This window comes from Berghia stephanieae, chromosome 4, assembly GCF_034508935.2.
Source record: "Berghia stephanieae isolate SIO BIC M18660-M18661 chromosome 4, UCSD_Bste_1.3, whole genome shotgun sequence".
Lineage (NCBI taxonomy): Eukaryota > Metazoa > Mollusca > Gastropoda > Nudibranchia > Aeolidiidae > Berghia > Berghia stephanieae.
This window is the reverse complement of record NC_088363.1, coordinates 55,487,653-55,509,461: the sequence shown is the minus strand read 5'-3', so window position 1 is coordinate 55,509,461 and position 21,809 is coordinate 55,487,653. Positions and strand designations below refer to the sequence as shown.

The 21,809-nt window shown below is 35.2% G+C and overlaps 1 protein-coding gene across 1 annotated transcript in view; it reads left to right on the top strand.

Annotated features, from left to right (window-relative positions):
- Positions 1-14,566, top strand: part of LOC144972042 (carbonic anhydrase-related protein 10-like) — a 78,904-nt gene extending 64,338 nt beyond the window's left edge. The window contains exons 6-11 of the mRNA XM_078913128.1: positions 4,577-4,672; positions 5,787-5,856; positions 10,628-10,782; positions 11,477-11,605; positions 12,397-12,436; positions 13,160-14,566. Coding sequence (XP_078769254.1) covers positions 4,577-4,672; positions 5,787-5,856; positions 10,628-10,782; positions 11,477-11,605; positions 12,397-12,436; positions 13,160-13,197 — 528 coding nt within the window. The 3' untranslated portion in view covers positions 13,198-14,566. The remainder of the gene's footprint in view (positions 1-4,576; positions 4,673-5,786; positions 5,857-10,627; positions 10,783-11,476; positions 11,606-12,396; positions 12,437-13,159) is intronic.
- The last annotated feature ends 7,243 nt before the right edge of the window (positions 14,567-21,809 follow it).

Sequence of the window (21,809 nt, the reverse complement as noted above, 5' to 3'; positions counted from 1 at the left end):
GTTAAGGTTTTTTCATTTAAATTTACTATATTTTTCCGCCTTAAATCACTGTTGTGTTCAATCTTCTCAATTTCCTTAAACTTGTATGCTTGAGGGTTTTTGTATGGTTATTTATTATAGAGTAATTGGATAATCAAGAAACTCTTTTTGGGCTCTTTCTCTAATAATAGATGGCATTTGTATATGGCATTTTCAACATTAGATAATGCTTAATACGCTTTACATTGTTTGAAAAAAAATTCATCTCTTCTGCCAAATTCTGCTAGTGGAAACCCTTTGTAAAGCGTCTTGAGCATGTTTAGTGAATATTTCTCAAAATAAATGCTCGAGATTTTTAAACATGTTTTATGATTGCTATATCGTCAATCTGGTATATCATATTGGAATCAATAAGATGACGAAGTTGATTTCAAAATAATAAAAAATACGAACTTTTAAACGTTTTAAAGTTTAAGAAACAAAACGTATTATTTCCAATAGATGGAACGATATTGACGTCACTCACCTCTTTGTAATTTTTTTTAGAAAGCTATTTTAATGATAAGTCTCACTAAATTATATCAACCAGATTATTAACGTTTAAGGTTTCACATAGTTTTGTGTATTGATACGATATATCCGACTGGCGGACGTTATGAGTATTTTACCTAAGCGAATGGCACAAAAAAGGCTATTACTTCAACTTAAGACTTAAACACACACACACACACACACACACACACACACAGAGAGAGACACATTCGTAGAACCACAAGCGAATATTCAAATATAGGCTTATACCGTATAATATGTCTCAGATTTAAAATAGGCAAGTGTGAAAAGGAAATATTTTAGTTTCTATTTAAAAGAATAAATAGTTGGTTGTTCCCTGATGGTTCTGGGGATAAAATTCCATACACGGAGTCCCATGACAGAAAAGGATCGTTTATCAAAAACATTGTATTTAAAAAGAGCAACTAAAAGTTTAGTTATATCAGATGATGACCTTAGTGATCTGGAAAGTGTATAAGGATGTAATAGCTTAAGCAGACAGGAGCTTTATCATTTAAACATTTCATGTCGATTATGTAATTTAATCTCTCTCTCTCTCTCTCTCTCTCTCTCTCTCTCTCTCTCTCTCTCTCTCTCTCTCTCTGTGTGTGTGTGTGTGCGTGTGTGTGTGTGTGTGTGTCTCTCTCTCTGATTGGAGCGTGTATAGGGAACAAGTTCGAATTTTCAAACACTAGATTTCAAGAATTTTATCATTATTATGATACTCCTCAAATACATCATCTTATGTTGTTTTTTGGATCAAAATGTATTCTTTTTTTTTTTACAAAGATTGGGTCTCGAATATTATGATTTGACATTATGAATTATGTATGGGATCATGATATCACTACGGGTCAAATTCAATTTTTAGTAAAACTGGATACCTTCCGGAGAAAAAAAATCTTGGACAGCTACGTTTTTTGTGTTTGTTTTTTTTTTTGTTTTTTTACAAAGGATAATAGATTCAAGAATCAAAGGTTCAGATCTTTGGAACCGAATATAATACTAGATTGGGGTGACAATAATATAATCCATACATGTATTAGCTGTAGAAATAAATGTAACAAACAGCCATTTTCCACCAGCAGAAAACAGACATTATAATTTCAGATTAAGACGATAGGTCACATAAGATGACAAGAATTGAATCCATACGAATATCAATTTACGAGTAGAAATAAAAGTAACAAACAGCCAGTTACCACAAGGAGAAGCCCTTGAAAGACGACATTGTTCACCAGCCAATTAACAATAGTTATGCTATTGATTGAATGCGTTTGCTACATGCTTCAGTCCCTTGATCAGAGACTGGTTACAAGGTCCACTCATATGGAGCAGGAACCGCAGTGTTGTGACAATATGACTTCTATGTGTTGTGCCATTTGTGAGTTATATTCACTCGTAGAAATAAGCAAGTCCTTTGAAATTTCGTTTCTATATAAAATGTTCCTGTAATAGTGTTCAATTTATTGGACACATCTAAGGGACAAATTCGGGGACGGACAAATGATTCCCGTAATAGGGAGAGTTGAAAAATTTCTATAAGCAAATTGTAACTAAATTATCCTTAACTAACAGATTGGTAACGATCTGAAAAAAGTGTGGATGAAACAGTGCCAGACAAAGCAGAGAGAAAGATTTAAGAATGAAAAAATCTTCCCATAAAATTAATCTGCCATGACTGGGGATCGAATTTAGACAGTTTTACGCCAGTTTACAAAGCTATTAGCTCATTGCTTTCATATGGCGTGATATAATAAAGAAATGTTAATAAGGACTGAATCCCCACACATGTAATAATATATGTCTCATTTAACCAATTTCCAACAGGAGAAGACCCTGAAAAAATACAGGGCTCACAATCCGACCAGACGTTATATCACACGGTTAATCGAACTGATGCTTCTTAGAGCTGATAATCAATTCAAACAGTAACTCATGCAAGAGATAACGCGATTATAACGGTGGTTGCTAGAAGTGGACATATTCAAGCAGTTAGAAACACAGGACGCAATGTGAAAATATGGTTAGCCATGTAGTGATTGTAATGAATGCGTAGAAACAATAAATGTGATGATTGGGGTAATTGATGATAAATAGATAGTCGGTTCTCAGCCTGTTGTTATTAGCACCGGTCTGTCTAGGGAGGCAATGGAGTTTTTACACCTGTTTGGGCTGGTTTGTGGTTGATTGGCAAAGCATGCTGAGACTGAACAGACTGATCTGGGAGCGGAAGACCCCTTTGCAGTTGCTGTAGGTGAGTCCCACATCAGCCTCTCCTGGTACGGCCGCATTTGCTGTTTTATCTATTTCTCCTTCCCTCGCACGATTGAATGCTGCTCCAAAATGAGATTTCAATTTTGTCATCATACGTGACCCATCACCCCAATCTAGTATTATATTCGGTTCCAAAGATCTGAACCTTTGATTCTTGAATCTATTATCCTTTGTAAAAAAAAAAAAACAAAAAAAAAACAAAAAAAAATGAGTCTCTATCAGCAGCCACGGATTGAATGCCGGTGGGATGGATGCTGCTGGGGTTTCAGATCTCTCTTACAGACATCCATGTACCTGAGATTAAATCGGTTCTGACATATTGGTATTATTAGTATTATGTTGCTTTTGCACTCCAATAATCGATGGGATGTCATGGCATGGTCTCTGATTTGTTTTGTTTTTTTACGATTCAGTTTTTCGAATTTCACCATTATTTCCAACTAATGTTTTATCCCAACGTACCACCGTTTTGAGATGATTTGGTCGCATCTGCCCCATATTGCTCATTTCCACTAGAAGAAGACTCCGAAAGACGCCAGTGTTCACAATCAGACCAGACGTTAGATCATACGGTTGATGGAACTAATGCCTCTTAAAACAAGTTATCAATTCGAACAGTAACTCGAATAGAAGACAACGATAGATTATTGGTTAACAGATAGACGTAGAGCTTGTCACACAAGAAGGAAAACTGAAAGCGAAATCAGGGAATTGACCACATTTTTTTATCATTCATTATTATTATGCAACTATGTGTTCTTATGAGGGTCACGATAGCTCAGTTAGAAGAGCAATCGCTTCACAATCAAAGGGACCGGGAAAAAATTCTATTATTGCTTTACAGGTGTCATGTTTCGTCCTTCATGTCAATTGTTGCTGGTGGCTAGTGGAAACCCTTTGTAAAGCGTCTTGAGCATGTTTAGTGAATATTTCTCAAAATAAATGCTCGAGATTTTTAAACATGTTTTCTGATTGCTATATCGTCAATCTGGTATATCATATTTGAATCAAGAAAATGACGAAGTTGATTTCAAAATGATAAAAAATACGAACTTTTAAACGTTTTAAAGTTTAAGAAACAAAACGTATTATTTCCAATAGATGGAACGATATTGACGTCACTCACCTCTTTGTAATTTTTTTTAGAAAGCTATTTTAATGATAAGTCTCACTAAATTATATCAACCAGATTATAAACGTTTAAGGTTTCACATAGTTTTGTGTATTGATACGATATATCCGACTGGCGGACGTTATGAGTATTTTACCTAAGCGAATGGCACAAAAAAGGCTATTACTTCAACTTAAGACTTAAACTTAAAATTCATCCTTAAGCATTATGTTCACGCCGACATAATAGCCTTTCGAGACGATTGGTCACAAATTGGGTGATCGGTCTGTGGAATTAATATGATTGTAATGAATGCATTGGAGGTTATAAAACGACAAATGAGCCGTAAAATTCGGGGAGGTTGTAAATTCCTTTCTATTAATAACAAATAAATGTCTAAAATCTTAAAAGGTGTATATCTCACAAAATGTGAGCCATCGTCCGATCTAGTGCGATGTCAGAGTATGGTGGGAAGTAGAAGCAGAACAAAGAAGGAGGAGGAGGAGGAAGAAGAAGAAGAAGAAGAAGAAGAAGAAGAAGAAGAAGAAGAAGAAGAAGAAGAAGAAGAAGAAGAAGAAGAAGGAGAAGAAGAAGAAAGAAGAATTATAAAGTCACGTACATAATTGTCACAATCCTTTTTTTACTTTCCATCCCCAGATGCACATCATTGCCTACAACAGTGATTTGTACCACAATGTTACAGAGGCTTCCAAGGGTGTCAAAGGATTAGCTATTATCAGTGTGTTTATAGATGTAAGTAACATAATTCGTATTGAAAATATAAGTGTTGGCGAAGGTGAGAAGGGAAGAATATTGATTGATACCATCAAAAAGATGCGGTTACGGTTTCTGGGATGTGTGTGGAAAAGAGACGGAATACAAAAGTTGGTAACATCTGGGGTGATCGCAGTAAAGAGAGCTCTAGAGGAAGACAAAGAATGACATATTTAAATAGCCTAATGTGATTTAAAAGCAACGAAGACTTCATGCACACCGCAGAGGATCGTAATACGTGGAGACAGCTGACCGGCAACGTGCTCAAGAGTATAAGCCACGATTGATGATGAACATATGTTTTAAATCTTTGAAGTTGACGTCACTCAACTCTTTGTTATTGATTTTAGACTGCCAAAGGGGTGATTAGTTTTCACCACAGGCCTTTCATCAAACTATAGCCTTAAAAGGTCACGTATAGTTTTGTAATTTTGGTACAATTTGATATGGTAGTCAGATTAGGTATTTGATCTAATTCTATAGCAAATATAGAGTGTATCATTGTGTTCTAGTGGTATGCTGCATGTAAAAAGTCTGAATACAGCTTTGATCAACCCAAGGTTGAGTCCTTGAATACAACTCTATACTCACCCCCCCCCCCCTCCAACGCTCATATTATGTGAAAAGGGAGAAATGAACTTAATAACGTTATCTTTATTAAAAATAAACTATAATAGTACCTAAAGACTGCATGCCTCGTTCAGATTAATTGATTGAAATGACTTTCTAATCTAAGATGCCTGAGACTTCTTGGCAAGACGACAGTAACGTTTTCGATTTTCATTTATATTAAAGCTTTTCCGACCAATGTACAAAATGTACATGTGTGTGACATTTGTTTGTTTGTTTTGTTTTTTGGGGGTTTTTTTAGGGGGGGGGGGTGGTGTTTCAAATAACGGCTATAGCTTTCGGCAACGTCTGTGATGTTTGATATTGAGTCTTCTTCTGGGTGGACAGAGGGTCAGAAAAAAGTCTCCACTCAGCTATCGGGACCACCATTTTATAATAAGGGGTATTTTAAGTGTTCCAAATACCGAGAATCAAGTTCATTTTAGTCTTACCTTTACAATAGCTTTATTACTTTTTTCCTTAGATTGGTAAAGAGATTCACAAGTCATTTTATCTTATATCCAAAGAACTGGAATGGCTACAAAGACACAAAGGTAAACCCCAAGCATATTTTACGATCTTCATGTGTGTATATTAATATGTGTGTATGTGTGTGTGTTGGTGGTTGGGAAGGGGGGGGGGCGATAAATATTAAAGATCTGAAAATTGTGAATGAAACAATGTCAGACAAAGCAAGGAAAAAAATTATAAGAATAAAATCATCACCAAAAAAATCCGTCTTCCTCGACAAGGGAACTTGAGACCGCCTGATTACCGGTCAGACGTGCAACTACTACTACACCATTCTCGTATTTTTCTTTCTTGTTTTGTCTGGCACTGTTTCATATATTAACTTAAACCAGTGCCTGCTCCCTAATTTCTCAAACCAACAAATAAATAACAATGTAAGCTTCAATTTAATATACGAAAACAGATAAAAATGACGTTTCAGGTTTCCCCTTTATCATCAAAACAGGATTCGCTTACATTCAATTTCATGTTGTTATTTATTTCTTTGAGCTTCGAGCAGCAACATTTACACAAACCGACAAATGAAGATATGGGAAGTGGGATTATCGGGGTTAATTCATTTAGATGCGCTATATAAATTTTATTTTTCTAGATTTCCATGGTATCAATGTTATCAAGGGCCAGGGGTGACATTTATTATTACCCGCAGTAACTTGAGTCACCTGATCACACCATCATTCTTTCACCAGTTAACTACCGTGCTTTGGAAATACAATAAAAAATTTGGCCAGAAAAAACGTCCTTCAAATATCGATCGATTTAAATGACCTTCGTCTTGGCAAAAACTCTCAAACCTGGAACTTCGCGAAGCCAAGATGAGGGGCATTTAAATCGATCGGTATTTGAAGGACGAGTTTTCTGGCCAAATTTTTAAATTCGAGTTTTTCCATAGTACGTTGTTAATTGCTTAATCGAGTCGAAACATGTACAGACAATTTATAACGATGTATCGGATGCCGCCCAAGGGCGTATATTTCAATCATATTTTCCCTTGCTAGATGGGAAAAATAAGTTATGAAATGGAGCTTTAGCTTCAGCTTTTATTTCAATTTAGCGCTACATCTACTATATGTGTCCAAAGCGTTTTGCAAGGAACCTCAAGCCAACAACAACCGTTAACTTGTAGGGAGAGACATGACGCCTGAACCTGTATTAATATTTTTAAAATGTCGACAAAGACAACGTTATCATTGTCCAGATACTCATTTTACATCTGAGTGCGGTGAGAAGATGCGAGTTAAGAGACTTGTCCAAGAATTTAACTCTACGCCGCCCATAGTGTAAAGACTCATTAAATTTTGATTGATAAGCGAAACGAAAGTAGGTAAAAGCGTTTATGGTTAGCTTTCTTTGGAACGTCACTCCAAACGTAAGCAAATTTGTTCCGATTGTAGATAATACATCATTATCTCTCCCCCTCCCCTATTCAAATATTGGTCAATTTGGTCCTGCGCCCTACAGCATGTGAAGTAATGTTGATGAGGATGATTGAATTGCTACAAGAAAACGATTATCGTTCTTGCGCAATGGGCCTGTAACTGTAACGTGATAACTGGGCGGAAAACTACTCCCACGTTCATAAGCGATATTAGTAACTAGATGGGGGCGAGCCGATCGATGTGGTCTTGTGGTATGACACTCGTTTTCAGATCGGAAGATCCTGGGTTCGAGCCTCGCTCGACGCATATTTGAATCTTTGGAAAAAGGCTCTTTACTCACAAACTTTCACCGTACTCAGGTGTAAAATGAGTACCTGGCCGTTAACAGCTGTGTCTCTGTCAGAAAAAAATTGTATTATCGCCTAACAGGCGTCATGTCTTGTTCTACTTGTTATGTGTTACGGTTGGCCAAGGACCCCTTGTAAAGCGCTTTGAGTACGTTTAGGGGTTTTGGGCTACTATATAAAAGTTTTATGGAGGTTTTATAAAATTATTATGTTAGGATATTGTGTGAATCTTTTTCAAGAGGAAATACAATGATTTGACGAGTAACAACAAAAGGTTTCTGTCCAACATGCGGTTATGTGGTCTTGTGGTATGACACTTACCTTCAGATCAGAAGGTCATCGGTTCGAGTCCCGCTATGAGCATCGTTGAGTCCTTGGAAAAGTCTCTATACTCACATTCTCTCATCGTACTCGGGTTTAAAATGAGGACCCGCTCGTTAATAGCCTTGCCTATGTCCGAAAAAAAGTAATTTCGCCTAACTGGCGTTATGTCTCATCCTACATGTTAAGTGTTGCTAACGGTTAAGAGCCCCTTATAAAACGCTTTGAGCACGTTAAGTGGATATTGCGCTATATAAATGCTCAAGTATTTATTAACAATATTGGTGATCAGTAATGCAACTACTTACTTTTTAAATGGGGTAGTTCTGATGCATTCCTATGATGGTAAGTAAACATTGCAAAATCAATGCATGCACTTTAATATCACGAGAGGATTCTTTGGTCCATATTGTGTGGCCAAAATCCTAAATTTCTGGATGTCGTTAATCTAAATATTGAGTCAACGATTGGTGATATCCAGCATCAAAAGACATATTACATCATATTGCACATGGTCTCTCCTTTTTTTTGTTAGATCCGGCAATAGATAGGACGTCACTCAGCTATTTGTTTTTGTTTTGAGACAGCCATTTAAATTCTATCAATCAGACTATAGGTAGAATGAAGTTGACGTCACTCAGGTCTTTGATATTGTTGTTGCCACCCGCTTTTATGAGTGATTCTCACTAAACTGTATGAACTAGACTATAAACATTTAAGGATACACATAGTGTTGGTCTGTAATACTTCCGGATGGCAATGTTGTGAGCTTATTAGCCAAGCGCAAACTATCTATAGATACTGTGCGCTTGGATAAGAAACTCTCAAAATTGCCATCCGGAAATATAACGGACCAACACACAAAACTATGTGTAACCTTGAAGGTTTATAGATAGATAGAAGTTTATGTCACTCCAGCCTTTGTTATTGTTTTTTGCCATCCGCGTTTATGAGTAATTCTCACTAAACTGTATTAACCAGACTATAAACGTTTAAGGTTACACATAGTTTTGTGTGTTGGTCCGTTATACTTCAGGATGGCAATGTTGTGAACTTCTTAGACAAGCGCATACTATCTATTGCCATCCGGAAGTATAACGGACCAACACACAAAACTGTGTGTATCCATGAACGTTTATAGTCAGGTTGATACAGTACAGTGAGCATTACTCATAAACGCGGATGGCAAAAACAACAACAAAGACCTGAGTGACGTCATCTTCGAACTATCTATAGTCTGGTTAATACAGTTTAGTGAGAGTTACTCATTTAGACGGATGGCAAAAAAAAAACAATAACAAAGAGCCGAGTGACGTCAACTTCGTTCTGTCTATAAATGTATAAGGTTACACATTGTTTTATGTGTTGGTACGTTAAATCCGTCTAGCGGATGTTGTGAACTTTTTGGCTTACAGCATAGCATCGATATTAACAGTAAATACCGTAAATTGAACTCTTTAATCTGAAAGCTTTTCTCAGCTCTTTAATCCTGTCAAAATAATATATCTGACCCACCGCCTTAAGATTGGTATATTGGTACAAATTAAAGAACAGGCACTGGTGCAAGATAATAATCTGAATAAGTGCAGGTGGATGTTGTTAGTATTTTACTTATACGCAAAGCATCATTAGATTGAGTGACTAGGCCAATTCTTTTAAACGGTTTTTTTTTCTCTCTAAAGATAATATCATCAATTGTTTTTAAATCATTGAATTTGAGATTATTTGGTTTACCCCATCTCTAGAACGTTTGACTGAGAGTAACAATTATTTGCTAACCTTGGAATGGGAAGCCAATAAATTGTACTTTTCTTTCCGCTATACCTAAAAGATCCACACAACCCACCAGCAAAATTAGGATTATAACCAATCTATTTGCTTGTAAGTCGTAACTTGATCTTTGTCAAACATCTTTCAACATTCATTAGTCGAAAAAGTATTAAACAGTTAGGCAAAATGTTTAGACTGCATTAATGTCTTCATGGTGTGGATATTTTATTGATTGTGCGGCCTACATCTTTCTTTATACCACGTCTTCCTATACAAAGTGTTCGATATCTAATTCATTCAGCCAAAGACTATTCAATCCTCCTCCTCTTCTTCTTCTTCTTCTTCTTCTTCTTCTTCTTCTTCTTCTTCTCTCCCTATCACCACTTTTTGTTCCCTAAATCCATTTTCTTGTTTAATTTTACTCTCCATAACCAAAACTAAATGAGATAGAAGTGATTGCCATACACCGCTGCCTTCTCTCTCTCACGCTTTCTCTCTCTCTCTCTCTCTCTCTCTCTCTCTCTCTCCTTTTCAATATATCTCTATCTATCTATCTATAGTTCTATCTCTCTCTCTCTATCTCGCTCTCTCCCTCCTTCTTTCTTTCTGTTTGCGGCTTTCACTTCGTGTTTCTAGTACAACATATACACATACATAAACATATACATTTTTTCACACGTTGTATCTCTCTCTCTCTCTCTCTCTCTCTCTCTCTCTCTCTCTCTCTCTCTTTCTTTCTTTCTTTCTCTCTCTCTCTCCTCAACAGATAGAATGAAACAAGTTCGACACATCTCCATTTAACATCTGATGCCGGAGTTCAAGAAATACATGACAAACAAGGGATCTATAATACTAGCCCGCCATTCTCTATCTCTATAACTCTATGGTTTTCCTTCAAAACACACAAACGCGCACTTACAAAAACCCATAAAACAAAGACCCATCCATGCTCACACGTTTATGTCTATCCTCAACAGCTAGAATGACCCAAGTTAGACACATCTCTATCCAGCACCTTTTGCCAAAGACAAAAGAATACATGACATATGAAGGATCTCTATCTCAGCCTGCTTGTTATGAAACTGTGACGTGGATCGTCATGAACAAACCACTTTTCATAGCCAAAGAGCAGGTACACTGGGGGGTTTTATATATTGATATTTCACAGCCGGATATTACTTTAATCAGGCATCATATTGTATTGAGTATGCTGTTTTATGCTGTCAAACATCTTTTATGTATTTTGGCCAAAGGCCTATTACTTCAAATATCGATTGATTAAGATGGCCCCCAACTTGTCCAAAGTCTCAAAAGAAGTACTGGATATCAGACCTATTAATATGTCTCGGGCCACCTTGATTGGTGTTATATGGAATTAAATTATCAACCTATGGTAGTATAGTAGTTTAGCTTTAAAGAGTAACCATCCTTCGCTTCTGGTGCCCGGTTTGAAATGTGGAACAGTGAATTAATCGCTATAATTTGTTGAAATGAACTAAGATCTCATCTTCAACCTTCATCTCAAAGAGTCTCGTCATCTATCCCTGCGCAGTGATAGGACATGTGACTAAGATCTTGCGTCCTACCCAATCGATTTGTCGTGTCATCTGTTTAACGCTACATAAACCGGAATGCGAAAATAAAAAGAGCTCAGTCCCATACAAGTCATAAAACAGAATGGGCGTCTTTTTAAGCATTGTGAATTATATTGAAATAGCGTAATATCGTCAATTAAATTTTCCAAATGCCTTCTACAATAAGTGTGTTACGATTTTATAAACAGTCGCCATTGCGACCCAATTCGACTGTGTTTGGTTTAATTTCAGCTCACAGCATTACGTGTTATCCACAACGGAAGTGAGAACGAGGCAGGACTTCCGGTGGAAATGAACTCTCGACCCGTGATGCCTTTAAACAACCGGGTAGTGAGGACTAACATCAACGGAACACGAAAGGTACTTGTTCCATCATAAGAAACGAAACGTTAGTTGGGACGTTGGTAAAAATAAAAATGATTGCGTAGAATAAAATCAAATCAATTTATAATTTCGTAATCAAGTTTACACCAAAGCAGTTTCATGATTTAACTATGCCCGATGCGTATTAAAATATTGTGATTATTCAACAGGCCAAGTGAAATTAAATTGCCATTTTATAAGATACAAGTAGCCATTTGGACAAAGTTCATAAAATGTTTTACACAACATCATGTCATTCGTGCAGTCACAATCCACGTTCAACGCCACTTGACTGTTACATCTTGCTGAACATCGCATTGGCGCAGATGAAATCTTTATTTTTTTATTTTTTTTTTGTCACATTAAATTATTCTTACTGTTGAAACGGCCTAAATTGTCGCAAGCACATGAAGCCTCTTAAATCAAATAGACTTGAGCTTGAGATTTTATATAACGCAACATCCACAAAACGTGCTCAAAGTGCTTTACAAGGGGTCCCTGATCAACAGCAACGCTTAACATGTAGGACGTGACATGACGCCTGTTAGACGACATTATATTTTTCTTTCGGACAGAGACAACACTGTTAACGGCCAAGTACTCATTTTACACCTGAGTACGGTGAGAGAATGAGAGTAAAGAGCCTTTTCCAAGTCCTCAACTATGCGTCGAGAGAGGCTCGAACCCAGCACCTTCCGATCCGAAAGTGAGTGTCATACCACTATACCACATAATGAAATGAAATAAAATTATAATCATATTTTTAAAAATTTACTTGTATTCCACAGTACCGCCTATGCACTATGGAGAAAAACATGTTTTATCAGGGTAAGAACATTTCTAATTTATTTTTCTGTAACATAATTCTCTAGATTATTAATATAAAGATATCTTAAATTCTACTCAATGCTTGAGACAAGTGGAAAACTGATGTATTTTTATCAACGTTTTCAGGGGGTCGAGTCTGAATTAACGTGTTAACATAAACCCCACCCAGTTAAAATAATAATAGATTCTTGGAGAAAAGAAGTTACAATACTGTGGTTATTTATATACAATAGTATTTCTTTTTTACTTAAAACAATTGAATAGCCGAGGCGCACTTTGCTCTTCTCTATCTATCTATTATATATATATATATATATATATATATATATATATATATATATATATATATATATATATATATGTAACTATCTGTTTGTCTAGCTCCCTCTCTCTCTCTCTCTCTCTCTCTCTCTCTCTCTCTCTCTCTCTCTCTCTTTCTCTTGTGTGTGTGTTATATATATATATATATATATATATATATATATATAATATATATATATATATATATATATATATATATATATATATATATATATTCAATTCAATTATCTATCTATTTATTTATCTATTTATCTGTCTATTCTGTCTAAATTGGCACACCTTGTTGAAACGTTCCTCCTTATTACAATAACTTAACTGTCTCTACTGTATTAAATTAATAGTAATTCCGAACAGTAATCGTTTCTAAATTCATGACACTTGGTTTTTCTAATTCTATTTCAGTTAACACACGATACGTCCGACCGGTTCCCGAGCCATAAGCCACTATTCAACGCCCATGGAGAAGTGACATCATCTAATAGAGATGGTAGACGTACAGTCCAATCTTAGTCCAATCCCACAGTTTGATCCCACATTTCGATCATGAAATTCGATGCTATGAAGCTTTTCTTAAGAGTGAACAACGAGGGTGTAGCTTTTTGATTACTTGTGTGACTGGGCTATCTCGCCGTGTCCTCTGTTCTTCTCCATATCCCCACCCTCTCCAAAAACTATATTTTTCCGCTACACACACACACACACACACACACATATATATATATGCAGTGATTTACGTAGGATGGCCTCTTTCGCTGGGGAGTATGTACTTTCGTCCGGAATGAATTGGTGTCTGCGACTAAACACAATGTGAAACATTTCTATTGTAAACTAATTCTTTTCCATAAACGTGATAGCTACTTTGTTTTCCTGTTTTCTTGTTTTTGGATCTTAAACTCAAAGATACAATATTTTGCCTATTCCACCACATTGCAATTGATATGACTTGACAGTTAAAAAGAAGAGAAATGAAAAGTGTAAAGGAAATAGTGGACTGTATGTATAGCATCTCTATAAAGCAAAGTTAACGGAAAACTCGTTGCCTTTAAATAAAACATGCAATACTCATAATATTATGCTGCTTAAATTTGAAAAAAAAATTGTAACGAATATAGCGGCTATTTGGAGTTTAATCTTTTAAAATATTTCTTCTGTTTTTGTGGAAGCTTGTATAAGATATCTTATATTAGATCCGCTTCTTCTTCTTCTTCTTCTTCTTCTTCTTCTTCTTCTTCTTCTTCTTCTTCTTCTTCTTCTTCTTCTTCTTCTTCTTCTTCTTCTTCTCCACCACCACCACCGCCTCCTCCTCCTCCTCCTCCTCCTCCTCCTCCTCCTCCTCCTCCTTCATATGAACCGAATGACTCTATCTGACACTCGGTGTTGAATATCCAAGAATGAAAAGTTATTATTGTTATTATGATACCTTCATGACAGTATCCTTATGCCTAAAAAAACAGTGAGCTATTCTTTCACTTGCAATAGCGCCATTTAAAAGTATATAATCAAGTATTATTTGCAACATGAATTGTAGTCATTATTTAATTATTACACGTAACCGTGTAAAACGAAATATCAATGATATTTTCAATATAACAATGATGTATTTTGTTCACTACCTGCATTATTAATACGAATGCTTAATAATGATTAGAAATGTTTGACAATATAATCATTACGATATTGCAACTGTATACGAATTATGAACTTTGCATTAGATTATCCATTTTTAGTAAACAAAGGGTAGATTAGTAATCAATATTTGATAATGTCATGCCATATCAACTCCTTTATACAATTTGTTTTATACATATGTATGTTTGCAGATGCCATTCTTATAGCTTTTATTATTATAACTATTATCATTATTATCATTATTTTATTATTATATTATATTATTATTATTATTATTATTATTATTATTATTATTATTATTATTATCATTATTATCATTATTTTATTATTATCATTATTATTATCATTATTATTATTATTATTATTATTATTATTATTATTATTATTATTATTATTATTATAATTCTTCCAACCGCTTTTGAAAATGACCTGCCATATTGCTTATATTTATAACTATAAATATTAAGATGATTTTTCCGTCTCAATGTCCCTCATTATACTAACACCATACAATTATGAAAAGGACCATAGATGGACTAATTTTCCCACATTTTGATATAGACCAACTGTCAATGATCACAATTTCAACGTCTAACATTTATGTTTTTCATCTACGTCTTAAATGCTTTGGCAAGCAAGATGCCAAAATTGATTTTAAAGTGTAAATGCTTAGAAATATCAAAAGAAATGTGTCATTTTAGGAGACTATGAAAACAAATGAAAGAAATTAATGTTTCTAACTTATGATTATCAATTCAATATTTTAAAATGTGACCTCACCACTGTACGGGTTTTTAGGAGGTAACTCACATTCAATACTTAATTTCTTTCGAAGTCATTCCCCTGTGGTGTTTCATAAACACATACGGTCGACAGTAAGGAGCGTCAATGACTTCTGTCTTCCGCCAGCTTACGAACCTAACCCCAGTCCAACCGAAGGATGTATTCTCTCTTTCCGTCGATCTTCTCCAAGTCTCACATTCAATAAACAATGTTGAAAGTTAACGTTTCGTGGGCGTATTTCAATTTTTAAAAAGGGCTTTAAAATGCAAGTGCGATATAAGAGAAAAGGTTGTTCTGTGTTTCTGGGAAACAGTTTGGAGATAGAAGTCGTTTTCAAGTAAGATGTATACATCCAAAAACGTATGATATGATGAAGCATAAACAAAACTTTTCGGTGCTAATTATCATAGATGTGTATCAGGTGATGTTACCGATAACTAATTCCGCATTGCATTTGCTTCGTAATCAAATGAACCAATTTTGAACCTTTCCGAAATGCATCGGAATGATTAAAAAATACATTATCGAATAATAGTGGTCGATTAAGTTATAACAATAAGTCAAATTTATTCATCAGCTTTTGAAGTTCCGATTTTTTCCCAAAGACAACTGTTGTCTTCTAATAAAGCACTTTTTAACTTTTTGACGGTATTTTTGCTCTAAATTTGAACGATTTAGATGACATCTAATTTGTCAAAATTATCAAACCCTAGACTACTAAATTCATAAAGTTCCGAGTTTGAGACTTTTTGGTAGAGGCCATCTATCTAAATCTATCTCAAACACTATTTTAAGTAAAAGTTAAATGTATTTTTAAAAGTGTTTTGTTATAGTACTGCAGAATTGGCCTGGCATTAATTGGCAATTTGTTCAGAATGCCAAAGTGTAAGAACTGTATTAAAGATGTAAAGGGAAATCATGATTATCATTTTAACTGCCCTAGAGACTTTTATTTCCTATAAAAAAAAAACAAGTGGTCTGCAGAGCTAATAGGCCAATGGAACAGGAGGTTGTCTTGATTTCTTTAGTGTGAATCTTACAATAGCAGTTGCTTGCTATCCATTGAACAGAAAGCTAGTCAAGCACAAAGTCTCTCCGCCAGATCTAACCGATCCACCTACCCATTAACTACTGGGTGGACAGTAAGGTCAGAAAAATTATATCTCGACTACATCCGATATCGATTTTGCATGTGAAGTGAGTTATCTACCAACTGATCTATCTAATTTCATAGAACCAGACATGTTTTACAGTTTTAATGGAAGATTGAAATAAAAATATCCTTTGTTTTTTTTTTGTTTGTTTTTTTTTTCTTTTTATAACAGTTACTTTAAACTACAAAATATAAAAGGTTTCAAATGAGTTAAATCTCTCATTGATTTTAATATCCATTTTAAAATACTTAACAAATAAAACAATTTACAATTAGAACTAACCATCATGTCGAAGGGAATTCATAACGGCACGTTACTGACAAAATATGTCATGAAGCAGGATTTTACAAAGCAAATAAAGGATGCTTGTTTGGGTTACTCGTCTGGTCTCTTCAATTCCTTTAGTTTTTGTTGTGGAATGAGACAACCTTGATCTGCCCATGCCCGAACAGTAAGGGAGGTACATGGAAGTGAGTGTAAATGTTTTGTTGTTTTGTTTTGTTTTGTGAAAGAGATTAGTCTACATATTTTCGTGTAAATCCTCACCCTACTCCATACAAACAAAATTGGTAGATATTAATATTTATTGTATGTGCTCTATAAGCATTTTAAAATACTTCTGTCTGAAATCTTTAGATTGTATGTGGGTGGGATATCCGAGCTGTCAGAGACAAAAGCAAAAATATTAATTGTATGTACTCTACAAGCATTTTAAAACACTTCTTTTTCTGAAATCTTGATATTGTATGTGGGTGTTATATTTAAGCTGTAGCAGACAAACTCGAAAGCGCTGAGAAATGTCTCCTGGATCTGCAGTTGTTTGTACTAGACCCCTTTGTCGTATATTTTGGGTACTTGTAAGCGCAGACAAATTCTAGAATTTAATATTTTTAATCACCCCATTATCTTCATTTGTAGATGTGATCTTTGCTAAAAATAGCTCAACTCTAAAGCAAAACTGCTGTTTTATTGTTTCATTGTCCATGATTCTCTTCAAGGTTTGTTTAGGAGATTACTTGTTGTGTCTTTGTACCTTCTTGTGCAACATCGTCATCTCAGGTAGATCTATGGTTCGAATCCTGATGATGACGGCTCAATGTTGAGGACCTTGAAATAGCTCTTTAATCATTTATTTTCAGTGTAGTCAGGTGTAAAATTATTACATTTCTGGAAACAGAAGTGTCTTTGTCGAACACAAATTGTAGCGTGAGCTTTTATATAGAGCAATATCCACTAAACGTGCTCATAGAGATTTACAAGGGGTCCTTAGTCAACAGCAATACTTAACATCTAGGACGAGACATGACGCCTGTTAGGCGAAATATTACATTTTTTTCAGGACCGAGACAATTATGTTAAGGGCCAGGCACTCATTATACACCTGGGTGCGATGAGAGAATGTGAGTAAAGAGCCTTTTCTTAGGACTCAACTGTGCGTTACTCGTGACTCGAACACAGGCCCTTCCGATCCGAAGGGGAGTGTCATACGACTAGACCACATAGCTTCAATATCATGATGCATTGCCCTATACGTCAAGTAACGGTGTTGGCTTGGGACGGACCGCTTAGAGAGCACATTTAATGGATATTGCGCGATGAGATATAACTTTTTTTTTTAGATAGGCGAGGTTGTCAACTCTGCTGTGGGACACGTGTCACGTGTCGTCTATCCATCTATTTTGTATTTCTATTCCACTTTGTATTCTGACCTTGTCAAAAAAGGAGACCGATTTATTCGGTCCGTTATCGGAAGGAAATCAATTAAATATTATTGTAGTTTCGGGAGACTTCTTTTAATTTATTCTCATAAATCATCTCCTGTTAAGGTTTTTAGTTTTACATATATTGTTATTTCGTAGTTATATAAATCACTGATGTCGACAACCTTACAATCTCCTCTATACTCCGATGCCATTAATTTTCATTTTTGAGTGCGTGTTATGGAATTGAAACATTTCGTTTATCTGGCCCTGCCTGGAATCTTTTGCTGACAGGTAAACTATTGTTTATGGGCAGATGATTGTGCATTGTAATGATGGTTTTGTTCTTGTTTGTTTATTTATTTATTTTGTTTTTAGTTGCTGTTGTTGATGTTTCTGTGGGGGTTTTAATATATGATATGAATTGTGTATGTATATAAAGATAAGTTATTCCTTTGTGAACATCTGATCTTTTATTTTTTCAAAACTTAGCCATTTTGACTTTTTCATAGGTTTAAATCTGTTGAATTCAATATTCTTCTATCAGCTTCCTTTTTACTGGTGTGAAATTACATTTTTGTGGAGAACATTTTGCATTTGTTTTAGATTATATATATTACCACATAATGAAGTGGTCATCAGAAACCTCCATAAATCCACATAGATGTTCTCTAATTTGTCCTGGCTTTAACAGTCTATGTTATTGATAACATTAATATAGTAATGCGCAAATGAACGCTTTTGACTGTGGTGTGCTGATATTATCAACATTGCTAATTAATTTACTTCATAATGTTATGTATTTTTTATACTTATTGCCGCTCATTATTCAATTTCTTCAATAAAACATTTACCGAAAAAGTAATCGTTCTTATGTGTTTCGATTCAGACAAAAATGAAAGTACGAACATTTTTACAAAGCATTTTAATGCATAGATTTGTCAATCCAGCCTTTTACAATGGTTTATATATTATCCAATTGGGTATATGGAACAAATTTCCATTTCACACACTACAAGTTGCCTGTCATATGCTTTGTTGTTATTGCATTCTATTCTAGCATTCACTACCTATATTCTGGAGCTCATTCACACATGAAGGTCGATGAATCACGTAACCACATGAGCAGTTTACATGATTAAAAAAAATTAGTTCCTGATTTTGCAGAACACCACGGACAAAGGATGTCGTGTGGCAGGTTATGCAGTTTCTTCGACGTCGTCATCTACTATAGGCAGATAGAGCGAACTACTCGTATTTACTGTTGGGTAAGTAGACTAGCAGTTGAAGTTTTTTTTTCAAAAAAACATCCTCCACTTACATCATAGATATCTATATTTCATATTGAAAAGTGAGTTTATGTCTATTGAAATTTCAATAATATTGTAGACTTTTTGGATGCTTTTCATTGCCACGTTGCATGGCTCCATACAGGAGAGTCCTGGTTTCTGAGGGTTTTGCTTTTCTTGAGAACAATAGAAGTACTCCTTTATAATGCTCTTGTATAGTTTAATGTTATGTTAATCTAGTGCAACGGTGATGGTGATGATGACGACAATTATGGTGATCATGAGGAGGGAGATGAAGAGGAGGAGGATGATGAGGAGAAGAAGAAGAAGAAGAAGAAGAAGAAGAAGAAGAAGAAGAAGAAGAAGAAGAAGAAGAAGAAGAAGAAGAAGAAGAAGAAGAAGAAGAAGAAGAAGAAGAAGAAGAAGAAGAAGAAGAAGAAGAAGAAGAAGAAGACAGAGGACAAGGACGATGACGATGAAGATGAGGAGACGGAGGAGAAGGAGAGGAGGAAGAGAAGAAGGAGAAGGGAGATTGGAGCGATAAAATCTTCAACGATTAAGTTTGCTGTCGCTACTGGTGCTGGAGCAAGAGGAGGAGAGGAGGAGAAAGGATAAAATAAATTGGAGAAAAAGGGGGAGGAGGGGATAAATTATTATGAATCCAAGAGATGTAACGCATGCATCAAATTGATTTAACGTACATGTTGCAATTGCATGTTTTGATCCCTTGATAAGATTATCATATTGATGGGTTACGCGCCCCTTTTTGCCACATCGCAAAAATCCAATTTTACTCTTTCTAATTGATCCTTCCATCAGTAATATACTGGTTCTTGGAAAGGATAGAAAATTCCAATCGTTGTCAATAGGCTTTAAATTATGTGCAAGATATTAAACGCTTTATAGCTTTACACTTAAATGTATCGCATTGCCGCAGTATAATAATTTCCAATTGGCTAAACCTAAGCAAAAGGCAAAAGCACAGAACCAAAACGTCAATACTTTGCAGGAAGTACAAATAATCTTATTTTAAAACACACTCACAAATGTCAGATAATGACTATAACCAGGTCTTAATCTGATTGCACCTGATTTGAGTATAATAAGTTAGGGCAGTGCCTTGCTAAATTACAAAATACCGGCTCTCAGATATTCAATTATTAACTGATTACACTAATGCCACTCACAAGACTAGCCTCTGTTCCAACCTTATCTTGTTTCAGTGCGATGGATAAGATTAACTCTCTCCTTACCAGCTATTTTCAGAATTTTACCCAAACTTCAAACTCACCCAACACAAAAATAGATTTTGAAACAGACTAGCAACGAGTATATTCTATATTTTGTTCAGAGAAATGAGATCTGTAACACAGTGTTGAGTTTTTTATGGCTATAACTATAACAAAATGTAATCAGAATAAGAAAAATGTTGACTGCATCGTAACGAATGTGACGATTTTTCTATGGGTGGTAAGGAGAGGGTTAAATCAGTTCAAATTTATAAAGAGTTCATCCACAACTTTCTGTTCCAAATCATGTTTAAGTACTTTATCTCTCAAATAGCACCGAAAGAAACCCTAATTCTAATAAATCAGGAGGGGAGGGGAAGGGGGGGGGGGATCCAACATTAGACCAGTTTCAAAATGATTACGCAACCTTTTCAGGCGGCTCGCTCCCACATAAATGTCGGGATCTTTCATCTTGTGCTTTCACCTCTGGTCATTGAGTTAAAAAAACACTGTTGACAGGATTCGAACCAGCACCTATAGAACTTGAAAGTTCCGGGAAAATAACCCTTTTAGATATGGCAAAATAGGAGCGAGTAGCCTAATCGAATTTGATTTTTTTTTCTTATGTAATGTTGGGAGATAATCCAGTAAATACTACACGATCATGTAAATAAGATAGTAATAGATGAGTTGCATCCCTTGATAGATACAACCCTCCTTCATTACCACTGTGATGATGATGCGGGCGAGATGGCCATGTGGTTACGGCATTGTATTTTGAACCGAAAAGTCCCGGCTTCGAGTCCCACTTCACCATTAACTTTTTCTCCCAGGGCAAGATTATCAACCCTTAGTTTTCTCACTTTGTACAAGGGTGATTGCTGGTGGTATGAGAGATGTAATGGATTATCTATATTCCTGTTTGGGATTCCCAAGCGACGCAATCAAACGATATATATAATATATGTCTATATATATATATATATATATATATATATATATATATATATATATATATATATATATTATATATTATATATATATATATATATATATATATATCGGTGTGTGTGTGTGTGTGTGTGTGTGTGTGTGTGTGTTCGTGCATATGGTTATATACTTAAGACATTTTCTTTTGATGCACACACATCTGCTCACACAGTCAAACAAACCTACGAAATCAAAGAAAAACATGCACACATGCTTACGTTTACGTACACACAATTACACATACACACATACTTTTCTTTTTCACCCTCTTTCCCTTC